This window comes from Epinephelus lanceolatus, chromosome 8 (genome assembly GCF_041903045.1).
Source record: "Epinephelus lanceolatus isolate andai-2023 chromosome 8, ASM4190304v1, whole genome shotgun sequence".
Classification (NCBI taxonomy): Eukaryota; Metazoa; Chordata; class Actinopteri; order Perciformes; family Serranidae; genus Epinephelus; species Epinephelus lanceolatus.
In genome coordinates, this window is record NC_135741.1 from 9,660,666 (window position 1) to 9,674,967 (window position 14,302).

General features: G+C 43.8%; 1 protein-coding gene across 1 annotated transcript in view; it reads right to left on the reverse strand.

Moving 5' to 3' along the window:
- plxna2 (plexin A2) overlaps positions 1–14,302 on the reverse strand; it is a 274,068-nt gene that overhangs the window by 32,835 nt on the left and 226,931 nt on the right. Inside the window, exons 23-25 of the mRNA XM_033629173.2 lie at positions 2,899–2,965; positions 2,497–2,643; positions 60–219 (exon numbers count right to left, since the gene is read on the reverse strand). Of these exons, the coding sequence (XP_033485064.1) occupies positions 60–219; positions 2,497–2,643; positions 2,899–2,965 (374 nt within the window). The remainder of the gene's footprint in view (positions 1–59; positions 220–2,496; positions 2,644–2,898; positions 2,966–14,302) is intronic.

Below are 14,302 nucleotides of genomic sequence, written 5' to 3' on the forward strand. Positions count from 1 at the left end.
GCCAACTGCATCTGTGAGTATCTGGATTGTCTGTGGGTACACGTGTGTGTGTGACATACCGAGGTCCATGTCGACAGCACGTGGCCTCTGAGAATAGGGCATGTTCTTGTAAACAGCGTCCAGTATCTTCTCCTTCACTTGTGTGATGGTGTCACAGTTGAGCACCTTCACCGGAATCTCCGGACTGTTCTCGTTGTCTGGGTTCACGCAGTTTAGGATCTGGATAGCACAGATGGGGAGAACAGGAGAGAGAATAAGATGGAGAAAATCACAGAAGGAAATGAGGAAGCAGAGGAAGAGGCTGGAGGTGTCCCGTCACTGCCTGGACTTGGGTCCAGCTTGAGGCTTCGCCCTCATTAGAGTCTCCTTGGAGCATGGCAGGAGCTTTGAGAAACCATTTCCGCTCTCGCTGGCATCCCAAAATCTAATTTCACACCTTCGGTGGGACACCAATTTCCAGCTCTGCCGGGGTATTAGCACGTAATGAGCCAAATTCCCAGTCGGAGCAATCAGAGCATTGTCATGTCACATGCTGGCTGTGTGAGTGTTTTTTCCCCCGTGTGTGTAGAAGGGGACTGTTTGGTGTGATCTCCACAGCCACCTACCCTGATGTTGGACCAACACCGGAGCCTGTGGGATCATTAGTTAGTTTTCTTCTCATACTGGGAGGAGGAAACCAGCAGACAGAGCTATGTTATCTTAGAAATGATTTGTGGTGAAAAAGTAAAGACAAAAAAGTAAAGTTAGGAAACCGTATGTGTGCATGTTGTTACGGCAGAAAAAAAGAGTGTGGGCTTTAGTATCTGTGTGTATCTCATTTTAAAATCAAGCAATGCTTGAGTCAAGAGCTGCCTACACTGTAGAGTACGTGTTTACTCTTAGTAATAAGGGTTCCAAAAGGGTTCTTCCTAACCAGAGCCATTTGCTTCTGAAGAACCCTTTTTTAACCAAAGGGTTTTTCTGGGGTTTTGTAAGACTAAGGGTCCTATCAAAAAACCTTTTTGGAAGAAAGAGTTCTTCAAGGATTGTTGAAAGATCCTCCCCCTCAAATATTCAAATGTTCACCGATGTTTCACATGGTATTCTTGAATGCAGACGTATCTGGAGTCCCCTTAATCAATTCATTTTACGTGAATGGCCAAAATTCAATTATTGGTAATTTGGAGCCAAGTTTCTGTTCCCAACCCTACTGCATCATTGAAATAATAACAGCTGTAGTAGTAGTGATTCAACAAGATCTCCACCCCCTAAAAACATGACTGTGAAGCATGAGTGCAGTTGGTTGTACTGGACCAAATCAGCCCCAGGCCTTTACGTGTCCCGTGAAGCTCTAGGCTGCTGGATGTAGTTCCCTTGGCCCCAGGCTAATCTGTTAAACTAAGACCCTGATTAATGCGAAAGAGATCTATGGGTAATGTGGTCAATTACTGTTCTTAGAGTCCCCTTGAGTAGGTTCTAGATGAAACCCTTGGAATACAACAGGGCTCTAGGTAGACCTACTGGGTGGGTTATTGTTAGCACCCTTAGAAGATGGAAAGGTTCAGGATAAAATCCACAGATACCCCTTTACCACCAAATTAGCTCTGGCTCTTGAACCAGATCTGCTAAGAATTCTTGGAACCTTGGTGCTATCTGGCAAACCAGCCCAGTTTCCACCAGTTTTGAGCAGAACCATTGTAATCAAGGATGTGTCATTAACGAATGGCATTGCATAATGCGCGATGGAAGTAACCACTACAGCAATAGCAAGATGGCGGATTACGTTCATTGCCTGCAAGCTATTGTTCTGTTCTAACGGATATTTGTTTCTATCCAAAAAACAAACATGGACCAACTACGACATTAACAATAAGAGGATGTAGACAACTATTACGTGCAAGACTCCATCCTCTCTTTTCAACCTGAAAAATATGACACGCCCACTGATGCCATCATGGTTTGCACCTTAGTCCAAGAAAAACCTGTTATTTTTGGTTGCTGGAGGCCAACTTTTCAGGTTCTGAACCAATTTACTTTTGGTCAAAATGCTCTGAATGGTTCAAAACTAGGTGTGGAAATGGGAATGGAACCATATTGGTGGAAAAGTCAAGTCAAGTCACTTGAATTTACATAGCGCATTTAAAATCAACAAGAGTTGAGCCAAAGTGCTTTGTAGCTGAGGCAGATGGGTTAGGATCTGCCTCAGCTACAAAATGCTCTTCACAACACAGCTGACTGAGGTAAGAGAGGGTTCTGGGTGGAACCGTCACGCCATAGAAAGGGTTTCTGTGGAACCTCTCATAGGGGGTTCTTGGTTGAGCTGTTCACAAATGGTTCTAGCTTGAACCTTTATTAAAGCTTCCACCTGGAACCAAAAAGGGTTCTCCCATGGGGACAAGCCAGAGAACCCTATATGGTTCTAGTTAGCACCTTTATCTCTCAGAGTGAACCCGTGTGTTTGTGTATGTCTGTGAGCCTCTGGCAAACTGCTTGTGTGCCTCGTGGAGTGTGACGTACCAGGGTTTTGTACTCGATCTGCTGGCGGATGAGCTTGTCTTCACTGAGGGAGTAGCGGGCCTCTCCAGTGATGGCGTCAATGGGCCCCTTTTCCATCTGCTGCTTGATGGCGCAGTACAGCATGAACAGAGGCTCCCCGGCACACTCCTGTGAACACACATGCACACAGTCCCACAGATTCACACATGAGGGAACATCACGGCGTAAACACACAAATTCACTAGACTGGTGAAAACACCTACAGGTCCACATACTGTAAATATCTGACAACGTGCAATCACACTTTAAATTTAGAAAATTAATATGATACACAAGATAGGTTTATATTTGTATATCTATATATATACTATATAACACACACACACACACACACACACTACATGTGTTTCTTGGCATACGAACCTTGAGGAATTTGTGAAGGAGGAAGGCGAACCAGTTTGTAAGCATCTTCTCAGCGACCGACTCTGTTCTGATATTACATAAAAAAAAAACAGGAAAAACAAAATTGAACTGCATTCTTACTCTTGATATTCCAAAACCTTTAGATAATACAAGAGTTGCATAATTCATGAGGTTATGTGCAAGACTTCACGGAGGTTATCTTGGCATCCTGGGTGGGTGCATCCTGCCGTTTGGTTTTGCTTGTGTACCGCCTGCAACACTGTGGTCACAGTGAGTGAGCGGAACAGAGCAGAGCAGAGAGAGGGCATCTGTGTGTGCGTGCACATGCTAAAAAGAGTGTGTGATTGAGTATGCATGGATGTGAGCGAACCTGTGTGTGTGTGTGTGTCTAAGTGTGCGTATTCACGTGTGGTTGAACACAGCGAGACATCAGCAGCTGTGACAGGCCTCAGCTGTTGAGAGAGACGAGTGCTGTCACAGCCAGGTAACGCCTGATCACAGCCAAAACGATCTCCTCTCCTCTCATGTCCCCCCTCTTCCTTCTCCCCTGCCTCCCCTCCCTTCCGAGTCAATCACACATGGAGGTACAGCTTGCTGCTGGGCTTGATTGGGCATGAAAACACACAAGTGTGCAATGACCTCTCGACTGTTTCTACCGCAGAGTGCACAAGAGGATCCGTGTGTAACTCTTTTATGATTCCTGCTCATATCTTTCTCTGAATGCCAGACAAACATCCCCCCTCTGCCTCATTAGCACCATCATGGAACACTAGAGAAACAGAGGTTAGATTTTTATATAAAAAAAAAAGGCAGAATACCAAACAGCCAGGTGGGAATGGTTAACGAGCATGAAGCACAGATGAAAGGGTTAGTTCTGTGCAGCTCATGTGGACAAGCACCTGAGGTGAATAGCAACAACAAGCTCCCACCTCATCTTGTAAAAACACTTCTGGCCTGCTCTTTAGCCTGCGTCGTTTGACTGCTGCACAAACCCACATGCAGACACAATTAAAACCGCTGCCCGAAAAACAGCAATAACCAAACTGCTTTGGACTGGAAGTGGATTTTACCAGCCAGCTTTTGGTGTTCAAACATAGCTGCTACACACACCGATCCAGTGGTGGAAAGGAACTAAGCACACTTCCTCAATTACTGGAATTAAGTGCAATTTTGAGCTACCTGTAGTTTGCTTGAATACTTCCATTTTATGCGACTTTCTACTTCTACTCTAAAACATTTTGGAGGCAAATATTGTACTTTATACTTCACTACATTTATTTAACATCTAAAAGGAACAGTTCATCACCTGAATGACCATTTGTATATCAGTTACTCACCTCGTGTTACTTTGAATTTATGAAGAAAATTTCGATTTTCTCGTATGCCTCCACAGTGAACGAAGAATCCAAAAGTGGAGAAAATCCCCGATCAATTGAAGTCATAGGGGTCCACGTTTGACAACAGCAAAACTCTATCAAAACATCTCTATACAAACTCTCACACAGTTAATGTAGTATGATCTAAGTCTTATTTATAAAGTCATATTCTCAGTTCTTCCCAAACAGACAGTCCTTTCTGACAGGCAACTCAACAGGAAGTGAAAACTACCTTTGCTCTCTTCAAAGCCGTCTCCATTGACAAATACAGTAATTTTACCTCGCTGAACACGTGAGCTGCTGGTCTACCACTGTCTCTATTGGTAGTTTTTATTTGTTTATTGTTTACTGTTTGACACTGGTGAAGCCACACTAACGCCAACTAAAAAAGGAGCCTGGCTTTGAAGAGAGCATAGGTAAGTTTCAATTTCAGTTCAGTTTTCAACGTGTGTGACATGTGTTTGGGAAGTACTGAGCATATGACTGGATAAACAAGACTTAGATTATACTGCACAGGTTGTGTGAAAGTTTGTAAACAGCAGTTTATAGTTCTACTGTTTGTCGCATTCTTCGTCCACTGGAGATATGCAAATATCACTTAACTCATTCATGTAACAGTTGAGTAAGTGATATACAAATAGTCATTTGAGGGGGAATGTATTCCTTTACGTTACTAGTTACTTTTCAGATTCAGATTATTAATACAAATATTATAGAATAAAGTATTTCTACTTTTTATTAGGTAAAATATTTGAGTACTTCTTTTACCACAGCACCAAATAAAACTTAAAAGTTCTACTTGCGACATTTAGAATATTAAAATAGCAGCAAACCAGTATTTGCTGTGTAAAGATATAGTGGAGTAACAGTGTCCTGAGCAGAGAATGAAGTCATGCTACCTATGAGATTCCCGGTTCATTGTTTTGGTAGACGGCCAAACTCCACGTGTGTGTATCCTACTAGAACGCTGTCGCTCTGCACTGCGCCCATACATCGATTGAAGGTGGTTACAGCTAATAACAGTGCCAGCGTCGTCAGTTCGCCCCCCAGGTTAACACTATTAGCTCTGTCAGCACTGTTGTCGTTGTTAGCATTATTTGCACTGTTAGCACCGGTGCTAGCTGCTGGTTCAGCCACCTCCATGTTGAGAGCCATGTGCAGACAGTCCCGACTCAGACTCTAAATCATCGATGTGCTGTGAATGTGGTATTGAGCTCCTTTAAGAGACCCCGATAAAGTGTCTCATATATGATTACACTGCTGTTTGTAAGATCGTAACAGCTTCTGATTGTCACCTGGATGCAAATGATTACTTCAGCTTATACACGAGTGTTGCCAATTTTAAAATGGCAATGCGCTGAAAAAAAAACTGACCCTCTTAATGTAGCAGGAAATTACTGTGATTACTCCGGTGTATATGATGGAGAGGCCTTACAGCGCTGTGTGCTGAACTGGGGATTAGCAGGAATCGAAGCAGCCAGGTATTAAAGGCAAGCTAGGCGGCTTTCGTCTCCTCAGAGCTAAACAGTGCCAGGGATGATTATACCTATTCAGGCTCTGAATGGACCTAAAGGGAAATTATGACTATTATGGAAATAATTGCGTTAACTCGTGTTTGAGGGCTATAAGCAAGAGCCTGGGACCGAGGCAGAAGTCCCTGACGGACTGTGTGAGCCGGGGGAGGTTATAACATTTGAGTCACTGACACAGGACAAAGTGTCAGTCATTATTTCGCTCTCATTAAATTGAGATGGAGTGAAACTTCTTTTCTCTCTTTCACATGCAAATACACAACTCTCCTCCGGTTGCTGTGGACAGTGGTGCAGAGGTTATATTTTGTTTTGAATGATGTGCGGCTGAGTTGTGATGCTGTCTCCCACGCCTGCGGGCAATTCCTCTGAGAACGAGACTGCTGGCCAGTCTATTGGCAGCTCGTTGAGAGGATGGAGAGCTGGGTGACAGCCTATTTGAAGTGCGATGTGCCAGCGGGGGAGGAGAGAGATGTAGATTAGTTCACCCAGTTTCAGCTACAGGATGAGAGAGTAAACACTGCTGAAGAGCTGAAGAAGTGCATGCTCTTGTGCGTGTGTGACTGCATCCTCTTTGGTGGCACACACACACACACCAGATCTATGCTTCTTCCCTCTTTTGTCATTCTGGCGTATACAAACACACAGGGATACACAGGGTACATAAAGAAAGAGCTACACATACAGTATTCACAAGCTACACCTTGCAATGCTGCACAACAACAACAAAAAACTTCATTGGAAAACATAATAAGGAGTCACAATGAGTGCCTCAGGCTGTATTTCCACGCTGAATAAACCTAAATATATTGTGGATTTTTTGGACAATGCCCCAAATCCCTCTGTAATTGCCCTCCTTCTTCTACTCAAATTCGCCTCTTTTTGCCCCCACCCCCCACCCCCCCCCATGCTTACCACGCGCCCCTCCCAGCTTGTACGAGACTTGAGTGTGTTAGAAGTTAATGGAACCTATTAAGCATTTTAATAAGCTCAGCAAGTCCCGAAGAAGGAAGTCAAATAAAGGCTTTTTTGTGGGGGCTGCGCTGACTCCCCCTTAATATCTCTCCTTTTGAATGTCGGGAGGGAGACGCACTTTGTTCTCCTCCCTCTCCTTTCCCTTCTTGTCCTCCTCCTCCTCATCTGCCTTCCACTTCCTTCTTTCTATTAATTGAGTTTCATTAATGAACATCAGGATTTCATTATCCCACATAGTGTTTAAGAGGGGCCTCGCATCCCTCCCCACCCCCATCTCTGGTCTCCTAATGGCAGCTTGGGCGGAGGGGGGGCCATATTAGCAGGCTGTGGAATGTCTTTCAATGAAACTAATGCTAAACACAATACTCGCTCTCTTAATAACTCTGTACTCCATTGCTCTGCATGGGCGGAAATCTCATTACAAAAATGCTGAGGAGAAAAATAATACAAGATTGAAAAGTCTCAAGGTGATAGAGGCAATGTTCTGTGATTCCATTAAAAGAACATTATAAAGAAGAGAAAAGACAAAGAAACTGGGTAAAGAGAGAGGCAAAACTTAAGGAGAAGATGGAGAGAATAGAGTTTAATGTGGAAAAGAAGCGGTTGGCTATTACAGAACGTTCTGGTGGGGGTCGTCAAGCACCAGAGGAGTTTCAGTAATAATGGAAGGGCAGAACGAGAGGCAGTGAAATGACAACAGACACGAGGAAGGGTCGGGATGAGCACCAGAGTGGTAGGGCGCTGAGAGAGAATGGGCACAAGAACATATTTCACTAATGTAGCCAAAAAAACATACAATCCAAACACCATGCGGAGCAGCATCAGTTCCACTTAGCGCAGTGGTGAGTGAGGAAATCAAACACATTGTCAAAGCTTAGATATTGCTTTCAAAAAGCTTTTAGGAGAATGCGAGTGTCTGCGAGCTAAAATCTCTCCCTATCAAGACAAAGAGAGCGGAAGGCATCTCAAATTTTTAAATACCAAAGAGACCAGAGGTTCTTTTGAAAAACACGCCTCAGAAGAGCATGAGTGCACCTTTCAAATGTGGTTTCCAGGAACTGAACTGACTGGAGATGTTATATGTCTCCTACATAAAGTCACAACACGGTACATGCTATAATTTTTTTCACTGGACTGGTGTGATGGATGGTGAGATGGGATCTAGCACCAGAACTAACAGCGTCTATGACTTAGAGAGATTTAGTGGCGTCTAGCAGTGAGGATTTCAAACTGCAACCAACTAAAGCTTCTCCTGTCAATGTTCTTTGTTCTGGTTAAGACATAGAGTTAAGCAGTTTCATGTCACAAATCAATGCCGGCGAAGATTCTCAGTCATCCAGGTCATGGAAATCTTAAGTGCTTTATCGCAGACAACTTGACGTTTCACCTCTTATCCAAGAGGCTTTTTCATCTTCATCAAACGTCTTCAAGTGACTCAAGCAAGTCCAGTTGCCTACGATATAGCACTTATGATACAAATCTATGTTTCTCCAAGGCTGTTTGGTATGCCAGAGATGGGCTGCTCGCCCATTGCCTGCTATGTGTGCTCAACTTTATCCCTGATAACTTGATACCTCCCTGGTATGACCATCCTGATAACATGAGGTCAACATTTTGTTTCGCTCTTTTCACTTTCTAGAAATTAAAATCCAAACGAGGCCAACCAGGGATACGCACTATAGTTGCTAACGTAAGCAGCCATTAGGTAACCTGGAAATCCAGATGCCCTGCCCCTAGCAAATTCTAATTTGCACTGAATGGGAATCTGGCCCCGTCGAGCAGAGCCCGCTGAATCACCAATAGGACCAATAAGATCAGTCTATCTGACAGAGGCGGGCTCTGGGTGGGCGTAACATGATGATGACAGCGCTGCACCGTAGGAGTAGAAAAGTAAACAGCCAAGATGGCCATTCAGTTTAGCTTTGGAAGAAACACTAAGCCAACTACACTTATCTTTTTCCTTGAGAGAGGAACAGAAGACTGCCCTAGAAGCCTTCACTTCCAGGAAGGACGTTTTTGCTGTTTTGCCGACGGAATACGGCAAAAGCATAATATATCAGTTAGCCCCACTGTTCGGCAAACAAATGGGGCTTACTGCAATGAATAGGTCATCTTGTTTTTTGCTCTGATTGGCTATCCTGCTACCCAATTGCGTGCGGCAGCATTTAAAATGCCTCAGTTAATGCCACCCCTTGGGTAGGAAGGGTGTATCGATGAGGGCCAGACTCAAAATCTTTCTAGATTTGAGTCTGGATTTCCAGGCTAGCCATTAGGGACTGCGTTGTGGTTAATGACGTAAGGCCTCAGCTTGCCAAATAGTAATGGCAGTTCCTGAAGCAACAAGTGCTATCTCGAATACCTGAAGTTTCTTGGACAATAAGATGTTTTCACCGTTCTTACAACTGGATTTGGCAAAACTTGATTTATCAACTGGCTCTGTTGGTGATGAAGGAGATATTTCCCGCTGTTTTGTTTTGCTGATTGGCTGAAGGAGTTTGTCTGTCAAGGAGAGTACTCCCACAGACTGGAAGTGTTTGGGATGGCAGTGAGTCCAGACTGATACAGAAAGTGAAACAGAAGGTTAAGCTCACGTCATCAGGATGGTCTGAACAGGCTAGGTTTTTTACCGGGAGTGGAATTATCTGCAGAGGTGTCCTCCTCTCCACAACAAACAGACCCGGTGATTTACACCAGAAATAAAAAAACATTGAATGAAGCACTTTCATGTGAAAAAAGGTGTTTTTCTAACGCTGTTTGGCATGTCTGAAACAGGCCGTTAGCCTAGCACCTGCTCATGTGTGCCCACCTGTTTTCTCTGTTAAGTTCAGGAGGTTTTTACTGCGAGCCAAATTATCCACAGAGGTCTCTTCCTCTCCAAAACAAACAGAGCTGGTGATTTAAAACCAGTAAAACACTGAATAAAGCAGTTTCATGTTTAAAAAAAATCTGTGTTTTTCCGATGCTCTCATGAAAACACAAATGGCCCAAACTAGAGCCAGTGTTTGGTTTGTCTATTCTGGGCTGTTACGTGTGGCCTTGTGTTGTACTGTGTTGGATTGCACACCCTAGTGGGTGTGGTTTTTTTGCCCTCCTGCTCCTCTCTACCTGTCTCTATAGGAGTGCAGCACCTGAGAGCAACTGAGAGGAGAGGATAAAAGGAAGCTGAGGGGCGGAGTGTTTCTATTTCATTCCAAGCATGGATTAGATTGTTGGGCTTTGTTATTTTAGTTAGTTGGAGATTACCGGTAGTTCAGTTTTCGGATTTTGTTTGGTTAAGTTCAGTTTAGTTCAGGTAGTTGGGGGGATGAGCTGGGTCTGACGGCCAAGCGTGGTTTCCCCAGTGACTTCCTCATGTTTTGTTTCTGTTGGCGGGATCTCCAACCCCTTTTGTTTCATCCTTTGAGTTGTAAGTATTTCATTCTTGTTAATAATAAACTTTTCCCCCTGCAAACTGCGTCAATTCATAGAGAGGCTGTAACATGGACTACTGTAGAAACATGGCGGTGCAACACTGTGATCTCCCTAAATAGATCTAAACATCACATTCTAAGGTAACAAAAACACTACAATTCTTATTGTCATGTAAATATACACTAAAGAAAACATACTTATTATATTATATTCAATTTTTGCCAATAAATCCCCCTAAATCCTACACACTGGACCTTTAAGCTGAGCATAATAGGAACAGCTAACGTATACAAACCACCCTCTGGCATTCAAACACATCAAGCCCCTCGCTACGCTCAGCCGGTGACATGAGCCCGCTGCATTTGTTGTGTTCTCAGTGACTATTATGCGGTTAACTACTCCTTCGAATAAATGACAATGATTTGTTTTCCATCCTGCTTATGCCAAGAGGCTTTTCACATGCATCCATTTTCATTCTGTGATATACCACTTCAGCCCATTCAGCTTCTCTCAGGCAAGGAACAGGAATTCAAATGAATGGAAATTTCATGAAGTGCTCCCGTGAAATGCATATTTATGACCTACTGTAAGCATATTAGAGGCTACGGAGTCAAATCTACTGTCAGCGAACGCACCAATCGGATCTTTGTGGACACTTAGAGAGGAAGAGGGATGTTGTTTTAACAGCCGTTTTATTCAATCTACCTTTCGCCCTGCCACATTCCTCTCCGCTTTTTTATCACGGATCTGGAATTATTATCTGTAGTTAGGACTCTGTATTAAGCTGAGAGTGTGCAACTGCAGACAGATATAAGTTAATCTAATATTATCATTCCCAATAAAGTATAGATAGCGCATCAGCAATTAAACACTCAAATATGAGAAAAAATACTATCAGGAGATAATCTGCCCATGTGAGAGACAGAGTGCGTGTGAGAGGAATGCAGAGAGTGGGCATGTCGGAGGCATACAGAGATGGTGAGAGGCGGGCAGAGGCACGGTGTTAATGTTAATCGGAGAACAAGTTTTACATGCTGGATCTTCATTGTGCTGCCCACGTAACTTGGAAACGTCTCCCGTGGAATGCATTCAGAACCTCCGTTTAATTTGCTGAATTAATATGTTCATTAGTTGTTTATACCGCCGCTGAATCCTATACTCCTCCGCTGCTCCTACACATTCTCAACTGTTCCCTTCGTTTCTTCCTCTTGTCCTCCGCTTTTTCTCTCCACTGTGGCCAGTGATGGAACAGTGCTCCGTCTTCGAACTGGAGCTCACCGCAGAGACGCAGCTAAATAATTAAGGGCGCCTTGCTTAGCTGGAGCAACCACATTGTACCACGCTGCTGCTGTGCCACAGCCTCCCTCTGCACCACGTATACAAACACTCTCTTATATGCACATACACTATATAGCACACATACTCAAGTACTGTAAAGGTTAAAAAGTATGCTGCTTAGTTTTCACTGTGAACAAACATTGTTAATGCCGACTTTACACCAAATGACTTTTCACACCCTTCATCAGGGCGTTCACACCCTGATGAAGGGTGCAGAGACTCTGTAGTCGAAACGTGTTGGTTATCCATGTACTAATAAAGGATTTTTAACTACAGTCAGAGCGTGTCGGATGCATTTTTGGACTCCCTGCCTGTAATATGGACTTTTACACTGAGTGAGCCGGAAAGTTGTTTTAATCTCTAAGTGACTCTTTGCCTCATGCTTAAAGAGCACCGGATTTTATCACATCTAACTACACAGAGCTTTAACCCAGTGCAGCACCCCCTATTTTTCCTCATTATCAGTGACTATTTCACTGTTGCAGACAAATTTCCAGAGTTGGAATAACATCCTGAGAGTTCTAGGGTGACCTCCAGCTCACCAGGTCGAGAGTGCGCCTCATGAAGACAGTCTTTAGCAGCGGCGTGGGTTCAATTACAACCTGCAGCCCTTTGCTGCCTGTCATCTCCATTCTGTCACTTTCCTGTCACCCTCCAGCTGTTCTGCCATAAAGGCAACAAGCCCTAAAAATAATCTTAAAAATATCCTGAGAGTTTTACCTCAGTTGGTGCACACTCCCAGGATCTTGATCATTTGGTGTAAAGTGGTCATGAAACTCAGTCTGAGCTGTCTTAAGAAACTCTTTACTCGTTATGACGATCCGACAACGACAATATCATACGTATTTGGATGTGAATATTGTCAACAACCAGTAGCTGTCTTAAGTGCTATATCGTAGGCAACTGGACTTGCTTGAGTTTCTTGAAGACGTTACGCCCCTCCTCCAAGAGGCTTCTTCAGTTTCAATGGACTGGTGCGGAGTTGCAGGCTTTAAACTCTGTGTGGGTGTGAACCCTTAACTCACATTGTCTTTAGATGTGATAGGGTATCAGACTGGTCATTTAAAGGGCCCAAAATAGAAGAGGATATACTTTATTAATCCCAGAGGGGAAATTCAGATCAGATTTACTCCGCTGTCATATACACAAAGGCCTGAAATACGAACAGGACCTATACATGCATCAAATGGAGGGGTGTAAGAACGAGGGGGCTGCCTGTGGACAGACGCCCTGAGCAGTTGGGGTTCAGCAGTGCCCAGGAGGCAAACTGGCGCCAGTCCACACTCCATATTTGGTCCAGACAGGCACTTGAACCAGTGACCCTCCAGTTCCCAACCCAAGTCCCTATGGACTGAGCTACTACGTCCCAGTAGTCCTGAACAAAAAGATTAATACTCCTGTTTGCTTGCTATAAACTACAGCAGTGTCCAGCTGTTTTAGGAGGTTATTAGGCTTTTTGAAAGTATATGTTCATGAGCCATAAAAGAGTTCTGTCTCCAGTCAGAAAAAAATGGGTTAGGGCCACAGACATGCTGGAGAGGCTGGAAAATACTTAATGATTTGTTGTTTTTAATGGCTTCTGTTAACAATAACAGACATATAAAATATCACCAGCTTTTAAAAAACAGCCACTTGGATCCATTGTGCACATTAAACTTTAATAACTACTGTAGTTCACTGAGGGATCATGAGGATAACATGCTAAAACTATGTGACAGATACATCTATTTCTGTATCCTACTACTTGTGAGATTATGGTTTTCTTTAAAAAGGTCTCCCACACTAGCTTGTGGACACATTCCCCTCTGGAGAAAAGCTTTCCACGACAGCAGAGCAGCAAGAGAAGCAAAACTCTTTGCTCCGACATGTCTCGGGATGCACTTTCAACCCACTGTAATATAAATGAGAACAGGAAGTGGGTCGGGTGACCTCGAAGTTCTTCCTATATGTTTGCTCTCTCCTGTAGTCATGTAAACTCGGCGCGGAGACTGTAAGCTCACTAATAATTCATTCAGAACAACATCAGAGTGACCCTTACTTCTACCAATCTACTGGAAGCACACTGGAATCCAATATAGCCGTCACAGCTTTATTTATTGCACCAGCAGGCTGGGGTAGTGTGTTCTAAGACACACAAACACAAACAGATCATTTTGGACACCATAAAAAAAGGCACAAGGATCTGTTTACATGCTGCTGATTCATTAATTCCAGAACAGAGGGGGGTCTTAGCCGACACAACAGCAAGAATTTCACGATCCCATTATATGCGATAATAGGCCGAGGAGAGCCGACAGAAAGGACAACCGAACGAGAAAATGGCAACAAAGCGCAGCCCGGCAGCCTCACTCTACGCCCTGCACAAACACAATTACTGCTTCGAGACGTGCTCAATTTGACTATCATCACAGACACATGTGTGTGTGTGTGTGTTTGTGTGAGTCAGCCGGCTGGCTTGACTGTCGGCTTTTCTCTTAATAGGCGATGAGGAAGACAACAACAGCAAAGAGCCATGTCAAATCGATAATCCCTTAAATTCTTCAGAAAAACAGGGAGTAAAATGTAAAAACTATGGGACATTTAGCCCCGCAGGCTGCGACTGCAGGACCAGAGGATTACGTACCACTGTGTTCCTAATAAGAAAGGATAATGAAAACTTAGAGGTGACGTGGGGCCCTGCTGTCATGTGAAATAACAGCTTAATCCAGGTCCATTTTGATGCTGTGTCGCTTTAGTCCACTTCTCTGTCGTTCAGCGTCTGCTTCTTTTCTGTCG